We start from the raw sequence: 16,268 nt of genomic DNA on the forward strand, positions 1-16,268 counted from the left end.
TCCATATCTCTAAATAATAATGTGCTTATCATTGCTACATCTTGATTTCCCAATTTTAGTCATTATCTAATGACTTTCCATAATGGCAAATGAAGATTTAACTTTTCTTTCACCTTTGCTTTAATTTTTCCCCTTTCACATACTATCCTCATCATATAGTTATTTCATAATCCTGATTTTATAAGTAATTTATGACTGCATAAATGCTTTTCACAGCTGAACCTTTTGAGTGTGCTATGATTATTTTTTCTTTACCTATGCAGTACCCTCCATTTGTTATTTTTCTCCTATTGATGACTTTTAATGTATTAAAAGTTAGTACTTTTAATGTACTAACTCACCCTCATACTTTTCCCAGATATATGAACCTCTTATTGATAGATCCTACCTTCCCCCAACTGATGGATGGAGAATGACGTAAACTCCACCTGCAGGCCAAACATTCCTGAGTACCTAACCAGGCACCTTAGATGGATTGTACATTGAACCACCAATCAGCACCTGCCAGATACCCTAAGCCCCTGATTCCTAAGTCCCTAGGTCCCTAATCATGTGCTTTACATGAAACCACCAATCAGAGTGTGCTGAGTGCCCTAAGCCCCAAAAATATAAAAATGGTAATCTGTTAATCTCATTCTATTGAACTTTTTACCAGAGTGTACTAAACCATTTCCATTTGGACTGGTTGATCTCAAGGTTTGCTGTTCCAGTGTCATCTTTGTATCTCCCTTCACAGTTCTAGGATCCTTTTCCTCTCTTGTGTAGGATGCCCTGTATCCCATACCTTCCTCTTTCTTGGAGAAATCTTTAAGTAGCTTCCTGAGAAAGGATGCATGGAAGATAAATTGGTTTGGACACTGCATATCTGAAAATACCTTTTACCTTCACATTTTTGCATGACTGGCAAATTCCGTTGGGTAATCTTTCCCCCTAATTTTGAAGGCTTGGCTTCTTTATTCTAGTTTTCATTTTATATGGGCTCTTAAAGCAAACCCTGATTTTTATTGTAGATATTGAAAACTCTAATGTAATTCTTAGTCCTTTGTATGGAAAAAACCACATTTTTTTCCTTTCTTAAAGCTTATGGAATCCTTTCCATTTCCTCTAGTGTTACATTATTTCACCATGATGTGTCTTGGGTCAGCCCTTAATGAGCTCTTTGCAAACCCATATTATTTTTAGTTCTGGGGATATTGATTCTGAAAATGATTTATTTTGCTCCAATTTCTTTCTGAGAGAGAAACATTGATTGGTTGCCTCTAGTAGGAGGCACAATGTTTATCTCCGGCTTGGTGTAAAACAATTAGTGAAGGGCCAAACCTTGCCTGCTACATTAGGAACCCAGCCTTTAGGACACATGTGTCAAACACAAGGCCCGCGGGCCAAATCCGTCCCGCCAGGCCTTGCAATGTGGCCCGCACCACGCTGTCATCACTGCACTCCGCTGCGTTTCCATCACAATGACAGTTTATGACTGTTCAGTAAACCATTCGGCCCGCGATTTAGGCTGGATTTTAGATTTTGGCCCCTTCTCTGATTGAGTTTGACACCCCTACTTTAGGAGAAGGATGGGAGGGCCAGGAGATTTAGTCTCCAAGGGTACTAGAGTAACAGAAAAGATCAGCCACAGAGAAAGGAAATTCAATCATTGTTTTGCTAAGTGCTTTGTGTATGAAGATCAGAATAAGAGTAATGACAGAACTTATTCACTATTAGCCCTGGAGGATTATGGGATACCCGTTGTTATATTTTTATGGTAACTGTGTTTTTACTTGAAAACCTAGAAAAATGTGGGGTTTTTTTTGTTTTCTTTTTTTACATTACAGAAAATAAATGTCAACATGGAGAACGATTTTAAGATTGACTCATCATCATCATCTACCTTATCTACCTTTGCTCTTCAAAGTTCTTCAGAGACATTGTTTTCTATTCAGCTATTAGATTTCAGAACTAGTTTACTGGAAGCATTAGAAGAATTACGTATGCGAAGGGTAAGTACCTTTTTAAATTGCTATTTTAATAGATAACTGGATTTGTCCAGTTTAATTTTTGGTTTAAAGAAGAAGAAAAAAAACACCTAACAAAAATAAGCTCTTATTTAGAAAGAAGAAATATAGTCCTAATAATGAAGTAAGAGAAAAGGATAAATTTAGTTTAAAAATTTTTTAAAAAGTTGACATCAGGGAATGGGAAATAAGAATTTATAAACCAAAGCAAAAAATATATAGTAGATTTTCAGATTGTTAAATACTTGATAAATCAGCTAATATTTGTTGAATACCTTGGAATGTATAGATAGCACCATAGTTAGACACTGTGGATGATTCAAAAACTTTTCGTTAGAAGATTACATTTTTTGTTAAAGTTATGAGTTAAGTACCTATGAAAGGATTAAATGATGAAACAAGATAACACATAATTGACAAAATAAATGTATATAGTAAGTATTCTGAGTTAAAAAAATAAAATATTCTTAGTTTTAAAGTGAAAACTCTTGAAATTTTTAGGAAAGAGACATCTAGTATAAAAATTTTAGCAGGAGATCAATATTTTTCAAAGCTGTTTGATGTTTCTTGGGACTCCTTTTGTAGGAAAATTTTTAGCTGTGATCTTTTCAAGTGTTGCATTCCCTTATTTCTTTTGTTCTATTACCTTGTTCTAGAACTCTCCTTAGGTAGTATATTGGATCACATCGTTCTATCTGTTATGACCCTTAACTCTTCTATAGCTTTTTTGTATTTTTTCATTTTGTTGTTTCCTAACTGTCTTTTCAAATGTGTTTGTTTTTTTTTTTTTCTGCTATCTAACTTTGATGAGAGTTTTTAATTTCAAGGATTACATTTTATTTCTAGAGGTTTCTTCAAAGGATCCGCTATGGTCTGAATGTTTGTGTCCCCCCGATATGTTAAAACCTAGTTTCCAGTATGATGGAATTAGAAGGTGGGGTTTTGGGAGGTAATTAGGTCATGAGGCCCAACAGAGCTCTAGCCCTTTTTGCTACGTGAAGTTATGAACTGGGAAGCTGCTCTCACCAGACACAGAACCTGATTTTGTAGACACCCTGATTTTATACTTCCAGACTCCAGAACCATGAGAAACAAGTTTCTGTTGTTCATAAGTCACCTAGTCTATGGCATTTTATTGTAGCAGCCTGAACAGACCAAGATAGGACTAAACAATTTCGTGCTATGCCAATAAAAAAAACAGTGAGATTTTATTTTAGAATTTGGCAGAATGATTCTAAAGTTATATCTCTAAGAAAATGTATTAATATATACACAAATTATGTTATTAGCAAAAGAGTGAGGGGACTATACTCATTTTTTCCATTATGGATCTAATTTGGTAATTATAATATTTTATTGGGGGAAAAGAATTTTAAAGTATAATTACCTACAGATAAATAATCTGAATCAACTAAAAAGTTTATATTGAATTTATAATGTTTGCTTTTTAGAAGTTAGACACGATTTCTGGTAAATTCTTTTATCTGATAGATAGAATAACTGATGAGTAGGGATGAATAATAACAGAAGGGTCACAAATTCAACTTCCTTTGGATTCAGTGGCATATGATGGGAATAGGGTAGGAATTGTATTGAACTGGAGAACCTATGTCTTCAGTTCAACCTATCTCTGATTCAGCTTCAGAAAATTGTTGCCATTATAGAAAAAAAATGGGCCCTGTACTGTTAGCTCTTCCAATTATTGAAGACTTTAATGTAGCCCTCTGGTGTGGCTCAGTTGATCGATCATTGAACTATGAACCCGGAGGTCACTGTTTTATTCCCAGTCAGGGCACATGCCCAGGTTCCGGGTTCAATCCCGAGTGTGGAGCGTGCAAGAGGCAACCAATGATTCTCATCATTGATGTTTCTATCACTCTCTCCCTCTACCTTCCTCTTTGAAATCAATAAAAAAAAATATTTTTAAAAGACTTTAATGTAAAATTTATTAGATCCTAAATATTGGTACTGGATTGAAAGTTTATAAACCAGATTTTTAAGTATTTTTAAGTTAGATTATCTATACAATGGAAATGAAAGGCTTCTATCACAGAACTTTCAAACTATAAAATATGCATTTTTTATAACCTTTGAAAAACTTCTTAGTCTTGCTCTAAGAGAATTTAAATTTTAATAGTCAAAACATATCATACAAATCAATCACTATACTCTCATATAGTGTGTATTATGGATTATGACAAAACCATTATGGGAGTTCAGAGAAAGGATACTTTAAATTTATTAAATATCTAAACAGAAGTAAATCTTGGAATTTTATATTAGCAATATATAAAAGCCAATGGAAATTTGGGTATTCTAGAATAGAATTTGCTAAGGAAATTGTGAAAGAAAACTGGGCAATTAATGGTATAATATGTGGTAAAGCAGCACTTCAGTGTCCCATAAAATTAGTTATGCTATCAGTGGAATCATACAACTCTATGACTATAATGATTTGTACAATGTATGTGTTTATATTACATGGAAAGCTGATATAATGGGGTTATTCACATTGCTGAAAGTAACGTTATAATATGCTTCTATATTAGGATTTAAAATTTACTTCATGCTTTCTATTACAAATTATTTACTTTTTCGAACTTTTTATTCTCCATGCATTCTTCAAGCAGCTTTCAAAAGTTATTAATAAAAATTCTTATTAAATTGTTAATGAATAAAAAAATACTGAGAAAATGGTGAGAAAATACTGTCAGTAACTTCAATAAAGTATCCAAGTATATCAAACCTTAAAAGTGTTTATTTTTTATTAGCTGCCTTAGGACTACAAGGATTTAAGTGTTTTATAAAAACAATAAAAGAGGAGTAATTTGATGGTTTATTTACTCTTTATAACCTTTAGAAAGTGTCATGCTTTTTAAAAAGTGCTTGCTTCAGGCTGTAGTTTTACAAGATGGGCTATGTATTGGTCAGGCCTCTTTAATTCTTGACCCTGAACAGATTTAGGGACATAGTATGTTCAGCAGGCACATGTCCAAGCAGCCAAAACTATAACTGGGTACTTTTATTCTCTTTTTCAAACTCATAATCCACCTCCTACAAAATTGCCCAATTCAGTTTCTTATGTTGTCTAATAAAATACTAATCACTCTTTCAGATAGTTTCTTGGTTTGATTAGCTGCAAAGTATTCTAGATGAAAAAATCTGATATATAGGGGAGAGCCTAAAAGTTTATATTTTAAAAAAGCCTCTTTCCTTAAGTAGTTTTCAGTAGTTTAAATTAGTCAACTTAATCTATTACAGAGATTTCTAAAATAGAAAAATATTAATATTAGAACATTTACAGTCTTAAAGTTCTATTTTTCCATTCAACAAATATTTCTAGTGTGTTTTTTTTTAATATATATTCTACCAAACAATCAGAATATACTTACATGTTTAAAATAGTTAATATGACTCAGGGTGGTTTTCTAACTTTTGTGGGATATGAAGATTGAATTCTGAAGTATTTGAAGGAAAGGAACATATATGATACATATATCATAATCTACTATATTCTACAGAACTCATGGTCTTTTAAAGGTAATATAATGCGTGTTGAGACTCTGGAGACAGATCATCTAGGTCAGTGGTCAGCAAACTCATTAGTCAACAGAGCCAAATATCAACAGTACAATGGTTGAAATTTCTTTTGAGAGCCAAATTTTTTAAACTTAAACTATATAGGTAGGTACATTGTTATTAACTTAATTAGGATACTCCTAAACTGTCCTTTGCTAAAAACTCAAGGGGCCAAAGAGCCACATGTGGCTCGCGAGCCGCAGTTTGCCGACCACTGATCTAGGTTTACCTAGTATGTGACTTTAGGCAAGTTACTTATCCTCTTGCTAACCTGGTTTCTTGATTTATAAAATGTCAATGACAAGAATACTCACTTCATAAAATTAAACCTAAGATTAAATTAATCAAAAAGTGCTGACCAGTGATTCTCATCATTGATGTCTCTATTCCTCTCTCCCTCTCTCTTCATCTCTCTGAAATTAATAAAAATCATTTAAAAAACATTTACTTGATCATGGTGTAATATAATTTTTTATACATTGTTGGATTTCACTTGCTAATATGGTACTGAGGATTTCTTTTTGTCAAAACTTCTCAGTGATATTGCCTTTATTTTTTTTTTGTATTATCTTTGTTTGGTTTTGCTGTCATAGTAAACAGGTCTCAAAAAATGAGTTGCAGTGTGTTCCTATTGTATTTTTTCTGGAAGAGTCTGTGTGAATGTAGTGTGAATTTATCTTGAAATGTTTGTTAGAGCAGTGAAACCATCTGGCCTGGAAACTTCTTTTTTTAGGAGCTATTAACTTAATGGTTGTAGAGCTATTTAGATTGTCTATATCACCTTGGTTGGGGTTTGGTAGTTTTGAGGTTTTTTAAGAATTGGTGTATTTCTGTAATTTGTTAAATTTAAGAGCATGACCTTGTTCCTAGCATTCCTTATGAACTTTTTAATGGCTGCAGTATTTTTGTATATGGTTTCTTTTAGCTCTCTGAGCATAGTGAAAATTGTTCATTGATTCATCATCTGTAATTGCTCAAGGACAGTTCCTATTCATTTTATCCTGTGTAGGGATCACACTTTCCTGTTGTTGTTTTTTTTCCATGCCTTGTAATATTTTGTTTAAAACTAGACATGACCCTTTTGAATATGTGGTAACCTTAGAAATTAGTTTTCTCTCCCTCACCAAGATTGCTGCTTCTCATTTTTTGTTTTTGACGTTTCTGAAATAATTTTGTAAAAGCTGCAGTTTTTGTAATATATAGCTATTGAAGTCATTGTTGTGCTTTTTAGCTTAATTATCAGCTTTGCTTGACAGAGATTTCCTTAAATACATTGAGCGAAAGGGGAAAAGCACACACCTCCCAGTCTTTGCAGAAGGCCTCTCTGCATGTGTATGTGGCACACCTTCAATACTTAACCAGGCAGTTTTCAAGTCTGCCTGTTGAAGTTTTCAACGGAATTAGATTTCTCTAGTGATACCTTGTGCTATGGTGTGGACTAATTCTGAAGAATTACATTATTTTAAACAGAATCAGAGGGGTTTTCTATATAACTGCTTCCTGTCTGTCTTTGGGCCTTTTCCTTTGACTTTTTGGGCCTTTCCTTAGTGCTGCTTCCCAGAGAGAGAGTCTGTCTTTGCAGCTCCTCTTGTTAGTGGGATGGTAATAGTGGGAGGGAGAGCAAGGCATTCTCTGATGTTCTTATTAAGGCAGATTGTCACTGTGGGGTCTTCACAAGAGTTTTTATCCCTCCTTCATATTTAATGCTGAACTTAGCATGTATTCCTGCTCCTCCTAGAGCTGTTTTATTTTCCTAGCCTTCTGCTCCTACCTGCAATGGGTTTCTGCAGGTGCTCTCCTGCTGCAGTTTTTATTGCCCTTCCCTCTGCAGATTAGACTTTTGTTTCTTAGGGGAGATAAGGAAGGTAGAGTTTTCAGTTGTGGCTGTTAGTGCCCGTCTCCTGGGTCAGTTCCACTAGTGTCCTTAGCTGTAGTGCTGTTGTTGTTTTGTGAGTTTGTTTTGTTTTTGTTCTTTCCCCAACAGATTAAGGTTTTTTGGTCTGGAGGGGCAATAGAGAAGGTGATTTATAATTGCTCTTCTTCTACCAAGCTAAGTACCACCAGAGAAAGCTTTCTCAGGATTTTCCCCATCCTTCCCTGTAAGTAGAGTTGGGTCTCCTAAAATAACAAAACCACAAAACAAAACAAACAACAACAAAAAAAACAAGCCTGGTAGAAGGTATAAACTTCCTTTGGGACTCCTCAGGGGACTCACAATCTTACACTAGCCCACATTCTGCCTTTAGCAGTATATTAAGTTCTTTTAGTTAAGGTTTCTTATCAGTACTTAGTAGTTTATGTCTCAGGTAAGCAAATTTGCAATTTGTCTAGCTTTTTTCTTGTAAGAGCTACAACTGGGAGATTTAAGGTCCTAATTTTCCAAGCATCTTTCTTCTTTTTGATGTAGGAAGCAGAAATTCAATATGAAGAGCAGATTGGTAAAATTATTGTGGAGACACAAGAACTTAAATGGCAAAATGTGAGTATATTTTTTCTCAGATTAGCGTTCTTAGCAATTGTTTTTAAATGCTAATCTTTAATTGCAAAGTTAAAAAAGAGGAACATTTATAATAATATGAACAATAAAGATTTATTAAAATAAATAAATGAGCAAAAATAAATAAATAAATAATTTTTAAATTTTCTAAACAAATTCAGAGTATTAAAGTTCCCACTAAAACTGTTAACTTTTGGGCTTCCAGAAAATTGAGAATAATTTATATTCAGACTCTGATAAGAAAATAACTAAGAATAATACTGAATATAATGCTGAAAACTGCGAACTATTTCACATCTGAGAAATATATTGTATGTTTTAGAGGAGTCAAAATATTTTTTAAGAAGTGAAACCTCAGAACTGTACATGTGTTCCTAGGTTGTTGTTACATACTATAACCAAAATTTTTAAAGAATATTAGATTTTATTATCTCTCTCGACTTATCTATATTAAAAGCATTTTAATAATGTTTTTTGTGCCTTTCCACCAAGGTAACTTTAACCACTAAATATTGAAAGATTAATTATAATAGCCTTCTCACTATTTGGCAATATTGAAATAGGAATAGGAGGTAACATACTAGAATCAGAATTCACGTGACAAAAGATAATTATTAAAAATTAGCTATGAGAATTAAAATATTTTTAAATATTGCTAACTTCTGGAGAAATAAAAGTTGTGTGAGAATAGAAATATAATTGCAATATACTTATGTTGTCAATAATATTGTAATATCTATGTACAGTGCCAGATGGGTACTTGAAATAGCAGGTGGAACACTTTGTAAAATATATGATTGTCTAACCATTAAGCTATGCAGCTGAAAGTAACACAAAATAGTATTGAATGTAAACTGTAACTGAAAAATAAAATAAAAATTTTTTTAAATGTCCTGTGATAGTTTTGGTTTTATAAAAATTTAGTAGTATTTCAAAGCATTTAAAGAATCATATGCTGCTATATGAACATTTGTGCCTAGATCATAAAATTGTTTTATTTGAAAACTCTAAGACTATAGTCTGTTTGTGTACAAAGAATGTTAATAACTTTTGATGGAAGGTATTTTCTTAAAGAAAGCTTTGCAGCAAGCTATTTTTAGAGTTTAAATTTTAATAAAGCAGTGCATTTTATCATAAAGAAGCAACTGGAAGCAAAATAATTGTATGATGATTTCATGACAATTAAAAAATCATAAAATTGGTTTAAAATTGCATTTCAGGAGCATGAAATTATATATGCAACAAATATGTTTAACTTTTATTTATATAGTGAAACCAATTAAAGTTTAAACTGAGTTGCTACAATAGAATTTATGTCTTTTTATCATTTTTTAAAATAGGAAACTCTTCAGAATCAAAAGGAAACATTAACAAAGCAACACAAAGAAGCAATGGCAGTTTTTAAAAAGCAGGTAATTTCAAAAGGATAGACAAACGCTGTAGTATAAATATAACATCTCCCCTTTATGAATATTGTAAGCTGTTTTCTATACACACTGAGGATTCACACAAAAACGTATTATTGGAAGCAGGAAATGAATAAGGTTGTTTTGGATCATAACTTATAATAAAGAGAATAATGTGGTAGAATGAGTTAGTTATGGAGAGAAATTGGGAAAATGATTTTCTTGTAGATGTGTTTTCATCTGTTCTAAATAAATTAGGTTAATGATGTGGATGTTCTTTTTCTCCTCCTCTTCCTCTGTTTAGTTAGAGTATCCTAGGATATTAACCCTTTCAACATTACTTCTTTACCCTAACTAAAATTGTATCACTGAGGAAAAGCAGAGATGCAATTAGGGAGATGTAAAAGATGAGGGGATGTGATTATCATGCACTGAAGCCTCCATAAATATTAACCATCAGCAACTATGTAAGACTAATAGAAAAATAAAATAAAAGAAAAAGATTTTAAAAGAACTGAATAAGAACTCCTTTGTTATTTTGAATTCTATAGCTCTTCATTACAAGCTCAACTTTGCCTAATATCCTTGCAGTGCTTGGAATATTTAACTAGTTTTCTTTGGCAAGTTTACTTTAGTTTTTCTGTTTTAAAAAGTCATTGTTTATTAGACTATTGCATGCATTTTTCAAATTTTTAGGAAATATTGTCAATGCAAATACAAATGGTATTTATTTCATAATAGTGTGCCCTTAGAAAGTGTTATTATTTATGAGTAGATAGTAAATTACTGAAATATTTAAGGAAAAACTTCAGGAGGGCAAACTAAACTTTCAAGAATGGTTGTCTCTAATTCATTTCCTTTGTTTACTGGCTTTTTCCTTCCATTCATATTTTTTATTATTTATTTTTTCATTCATTATAAAAGTAGCATATTCACATTATATCAAGTTCTAACAATAATCATGTAAAAATATATCTAAAGGGCATGGGGTGGGGTTGGGAATCAGGTGGAGGGGAGCTAAGCGGGGGGGAGGAACACCTATAATAATCTGAACAATAAAGATTTTTTTAAAAATATATATAGTCTCACTGTGTAAATCACTGTTAACGGTTTACTTACCTGCATTTTAATCTTTCTAATTGTTTGTAGTTGCAAATGAAGATGTGTGCCTTGGAAGAAGAAAAGGTATTAATTTTTTAATAATTTAAAGCATGGTTCAATGTATTTAAGTATCAATTGTTCCCCATAATGGAAAGGAGCATTAGTAATACACTAATATAAACTGTTAATTGCTGTAAATCTTAGACACATAAAGGACGCAAGGGAATGGTGTTATTTGACCACTGTTATTTTGCAATTGAGAACATTGAGACCTAGCAAGACTTGCTGAAGTTCAAGATCCCATTTTGAAGTGGTAAAATTGGGACTAGAACCCAGATCTCTTCAGCCCCCAAATTAATGCTATTTCCACTCTACTGCAATTAAGTATAATATTTTTTAGTGCTTTTTAATATAATTACCTTACTTAAAAACATTAAAATGATTGTCATATGGGTGCCAACCAACTGGAAAAGAGGACACACTCAAAACAGTCCTAGAAATTCATCTGGTATGAAACATTTTCCTTTGCTAATAGTTAATACATATTTTGAGTATGTCAATGAACACATCACTTATAATATTAATAATTTATAGTTTGTTATTTTTAGCTAAAGACCTTCTTTTAAAAATTCTCCCATATCCTTAAATTTATAAGATAAATGTACCTGTATCTTGTTAATCCTATATAATAAAAGGGTAATATGCAAATATACTGAACAGAATAATTGAATAACCAAAGCATAATATGCTAATGATATACTCTGGCTGCTGAACTGCTCGCTATGATGTGCATTGACCACCAAGAGGCAGATGTTCCAACCTTGTAGATTAGCTTGCTGCTGGGGTCCAGCCGATCGGGACTGAGTGAAATGGGCCGGACATGCCCTGGAGCCCTCACATGGTCCCTCTCCAGTCCGATCATGTACTGGTGGGGTCCCTCAGCCTGGCCTGCGCCCTCTCACAATTCAGGATCCCTTGGGGGATGTCAGAGAGCTGGTTTCAGCCTGATCCCACAGGCCACTTCCCTTGGGAGGGTGCCAGACGCAGGGCTCTTAGCTGGCAAGCACTGCTGCAGCAAGGCGAGCCTTTCCTGATCGGGACTGATTGGATTCGAGCCTGCACAGTGGGGCTGGGATGAGAAGGAGCAGCAAGTAGGAGCTGCAGGCAGCCTGATCCCTGCAGGCCACCCAGAGAGACCCTATCCATGCACAAATTCGTGCACCAGGCCTCTAGTTAGAATATATTTATTCTAGCTATATGAATTCAATACTTAATTATACAATATTCATAAGTTCTCAAGAATGCTCTACTGATAAAATTTGTTATAAGATTTTCCATTCCATGATATTTATAATTTCATCAACAACTTACTGTAATTTTACAATATGTTGAAGTCTTTAGAAGTTGTGGTATGGATACAAGTGTAAAGCCTGTTAAGTATTATGTTTACAGTAGAGATTTTGGTTCTTGAGCTCTTAATATTTCCCCATTAATAGCATTATTTACATTAGAAAATACTGAAATATAGTTTTTTACTTAAAGGGAAAATATCAACTTGCTACAGAAATAAAAGAAAAAGAAATAGAAGGATTGAAAGAAACATTAAAAGCATTACAGGTAAAGTAATAAGTATTGCTTAAAAAGTAATTTGGCATTTTAGTATTGTATCAGTAAAATATCATTAAACATGTAAGTTAGCAATGCAAAGCTAATAAAATAAATTCACCTATGGTATATAACATATAATTTAGTACTTTTTATCTTAGAGTCTTAAATTTCAAATTAAAAGGATTTTTGCTTCATTTTTTTTATTTTAAAAAGAAATATTAAAATAGCTTTCATTATTTTTATAGTAATATAATTAGATATATATTGTTTTTAATACTTTATAGATTAAAGTACTAAAGAAAATAAATGAGGCCTGTATATTATGACAGATTCACCCATGGTTCCTAAAATTTTAAATAACATTAATTGAGTCATTATTATAATACTTGCTAAGTAATGTGGTTATTTTCTGTAAATACAAAAATGAAGAAAACATCACATTTGCCTTTAAGTTGTTGACAGTCTCAGAGAATACAGAAGTGTACACAACTAATGATGATTCAAACACACACACACACACACACACACACACACTTATGTATGTATGTATGTATATTTAGAAGGTCTACTACGTGCTGAGCACTGTTCTAAGCACTGGGGATACAGCAGTGATCAAAAAGGACAAAATCTCTGCCCTGGTGCACTTACATTCTGATAGGAAATACAAACATTAAAATTAGGTTAAAAGTAAATTGAAGATTGTTGAAGGGAAGATATTCACATGATTTCAAAATATCATCCTATAAATAACATAAACTACAGAGAGCAAAATAAATTTTTACAGTGGAAGGATCCTGATAGTCACTACCTTAATCCGGTAATCCACATCATAGTGTGGACTTGTCTAAGCAGATGACAAACCTTCCTTTAGTCTGATTAAGGTAGTACAAGGATTCCGTTTTTTCCACATCCTCATTAACTTCATCTTTTTTATCACAGCCATTCTAATAAGTGTGAGGTGACACCTCATTGTGAGTTTGATTTACATTCCCGTGATGATGAGTGATGTTGAGCACATTTGCATATACCTGTTAGCCATGTATGTGTTGTTTTTTGAGACATGTCTAATTCAGGTCCTTAGCCCATTTTTGAATTAGATTATTTGTGTTTTGCTTTGCTAGTGAGTATATGAATTCCTGACATATTTTGGATATATTTGCAGATGTTTCTTTCATTCTATATGTTGTGTTTTCACTCTGTTGATTATTTCCTTTGCTGTGCAGAAGCTTTTTAGTTTTATATAATCCCACTTGCCTGTTTGTTTTAGCCTTTGTTGGCTTAGACCAGTGGTTGGCAAACTCATTAGTCAAAAGAACCAAATGTCAACAGTACAACGATTGACATTTCTTTTGACAGTTAAATTTTTTAAACTTAAACTCTACAAGTAGGTGCATTGTTATTTAAATTAATTAGGGTAACCCTAGGCTGGCCTTTGCTAAAAACTCAAGGGGCCAAAGAGCCGCATGTGGCTTGCGAGCCACTGTTTGCCAACCACTGCCCTAGACTAATGTCAAGAAGCTTTTTTCCCATTTTTTTTTTCTTCTTCTAGTAGTTTTACTGTTTGAGATCCTATGTTTAAGCCTTTAATACATTTTTAGTTGATTTTTGTAATAAGGTAAGATTTTGTGTATGGTGTGAGATAATGGTTCAATTTCAGTCTTCTAAATGTAGCTATCCAATACTTTTTATTGGAGACTGCTTTTCCTCATTATGTAACTTGGCACGCTTGTGGAAGATCAGTTGGAGTAAATGCATGGATTTGTTTCTGGAATCTCCATTCTGTTCTATTGGTCAAGATGTCTGTTTTTATGCCATTATAATACTGTTTTGATTACCACAGTTTTGAAATAGATTTTGAAGTCAGTTTATTCATCTTGCTCAAAGTTGCTTTAGCTGTTCAGGGTGTTTAGTGGTGCAATACGAATCTTAGGATTGTTTTCTTTTATTTCTGTAGCGATTGACATTGAATCTGTAGATCACTTTGGGTAACAGCGACATTTTATTTTATTTATTTTTTTATTGATTTTTTTTTACAGAGAGGAAGGGAGAGAGATAGAGAGCCAGAAACGTCGATGAGAGAGAAACATCGACCAGCCGCCTCCTGCACATCCCCCACCAGGGATGTGCCCGCAGCCAACGCACATGCCCTTGACCAGAACCGAACCCGGGACTCTTCAGTCCACAGACAGACGCTCTACCACTGAGCCAAACCGGTTTCGGCAACAGCGACATTTTAATAATATATTTATTTTTAATCCTCACCAGAGGATATTTTTTCCATTGATTTTTAGAGAGAGTGGAAGGAAGGGAGGAAGGGGGGAAAAGAGAGAGAGAGGAACATCGATGTGAGAGACACATTGATTGGTTGTCTGTGACCAACCAGGGCTGGGAATAAACAGAACAGAGGTACATGTTCTTAACTGGGAATCAAACCTGAGACCCTTTTGGTCCATGGGCTGATGCTCTAACCACTGGGAAACCAGCCAGGCCCATTTTAATAATATTAATTCTCTCATCCTGAACACAAGGTATCTTCCCATTTATATGTATCTTAAATTTTTTATCAGTGTTTTGTAATACTCAATGTATCAGTCTTTTACTGCGTTCGTTAAATTTATTCCTAAGTAGGTATGTTTTTCTTTTTATTGCTATTGTGAATTCAGTTTTTAAAATTTTATTTCCTTTATAGTTATTTTGGGGTTTTTTTGTAGATAGAAAAATGTGGCAGATTTTTGTATGTTGAGGGTGTGCCCTGAAGTTTTAATGAATTCATTTATTAGATTTAACAGTATATTTTTTGTTGCGTTTAGAGTTTTCTACATATATGAACATGTTATCTTTAAATAGAGATAGTATTACTTTTCCCTTTCTGATTTGGATGTTGTTTTCTTTGCCTACTTGCTCTGCCAAGGACTTCTACTACTGTGCTGAATAGAAGTGATGAGAATGGGTACCCTTGACTTATACTGATTATGATTTTTACTGTGGACTTTTTATAGATGGCCTTGTGCTTAGTTAGGTTCCTTGTATAACTGTTTTGTTGAGACATTTTATTATGAATTGATAATGAATTTGTGAAAGGCTTTTTCTGCATCTATTGAGATGAACATGATTATTTGTCATTCTGTTAATGTGATAAATACCACATCGATTGATTTGCTATGTTGGACTACCTTTGTAGCACAGGGATTAATTGTTCTTGGTCATGGTATGCTATCCTTTTAATATGCTGTTGAATTCAGTTTGTTCGAATTTTATTTTAAAATTTTCATGTATGTTCATATTGGCCAAATTATTTTTTTGTCTTGTGGTGTCTTTGTCTGGCTTTGGTATTGGAGTTTCAGAATATTTTTGAGCTATACCAGTCAGGGCTGCGGCTCCTTAATTGTACTTTGTAGCTCTTCTAGAGCTATATTTTCAGTTGAAGGTAGTAGTTAAAGAGTGTGTGTGTGTGTGTGTATGTGTATAAGTGCTGGGACTTTCTAGTCTTGCTATCGCTCCCATGAATCTTTACATTTCTCATAAGTAAGACCTTGCCCTCTGTGTTCTGAGCTTCAAATTGTTTCTTTTTTTTTTCCTTTTAATTTCAGAGAGAGAGAGAGAGAGAGGAATAGAAATATCAATGATGAGAATCATTGATCAGCTGCCTCCTGAATGCCCCCCATTGGATGGAGTCTGACCAGGAATCAAACCATGACCTCCTGGTTCATAGGTTAACACTCAACCACTGAGCCATGCTGGGTTGGGCCAGATAGTTTCTTCAGTTTGTCATTTGTGTTTTGATTTTTGTTTAATTTTTGCTATTAATTATTTATTTTTAACGACTTTTAAAGTTTGTAATGGTTAGAAAGGCTTTTACTACTACCAAGTCATAAAGAGATTTACCCATGTTTTCTTTTATTACTTCCTATGTACTAAAATTTTACATTTCATCTCTGATGACTTGAAGTTTATTTTTATAGCAGAGTATGAGATAGGGATCTAAGTCTGTATTTTTCTAGATTCTTATCTAGTTGTCTTAACATTGTTTAGATTCTCCTTATTTGAGATGTTGGGCAGTTTTTATTTTGG

General features: G+C 33.3%; 1 protein-coding gene across 4 annotated transcripts in view; it reads left to right on the forward strand.

Annotated features, from left to right (window-relative positions):
• The first annotated feature begins 1,828 nt into the window (after positions 1-1,828).
• Positions 1,829-16,268, forward strand: part of CCDC73 (coiled-coil domain containing 73) — a 48,605-nt gene continuing 34,165 nt past the window's right edge. For 3 of the 4 annotated variants that reach the window (XM_036426372.2, XM_036426369.1, XM_045578034.1), the window contains exons 1-5: positions 1,829-1,991; positions 7,993-8,064; positions 9,423-9,494; positions 10,638-10,673; positions 12,132-12,206. In XM_036426372.2, coding sequence (XP_036282265.1) covers positions 1,842-1,991; positions 7,993-8,064; positions 9,423-9,494; positions 10,638-10,673; positions 12,132-12,206 — 405 coding nt within the window. In that variant the 5' untranslated portion in view covers positions 1,829-1,841. The remainder of the gene's footprint in view (positions 1,992-7,992; positions 8,065-9,422; positions 9,495-10,637; positions 10,674-12,131; positions 12,207-16,268) is intronic. The other variant, XM_045578035.1, reaches the window with a different exon arrangement.

This window comes from Pipistrellus kuhlii, unplaced genomic scaffold (genome assembly GCF_014108245.1).
Source record: "Pipistrellus kuhlii isolate mPipKuh1 unplaced genomic scaffold, mPipKuh1.p scaffold_m20_p_9, whole genome shotgun sequence".
In the NCBI taxonomy this organism is placed as follows: domain Eukaryota; kingdom Metazoa; phylum Chordata; class Mammalia; order Chiroptera; family Vespertilionidae; genus Pipistrellus; species Pipistrellus kuhlii.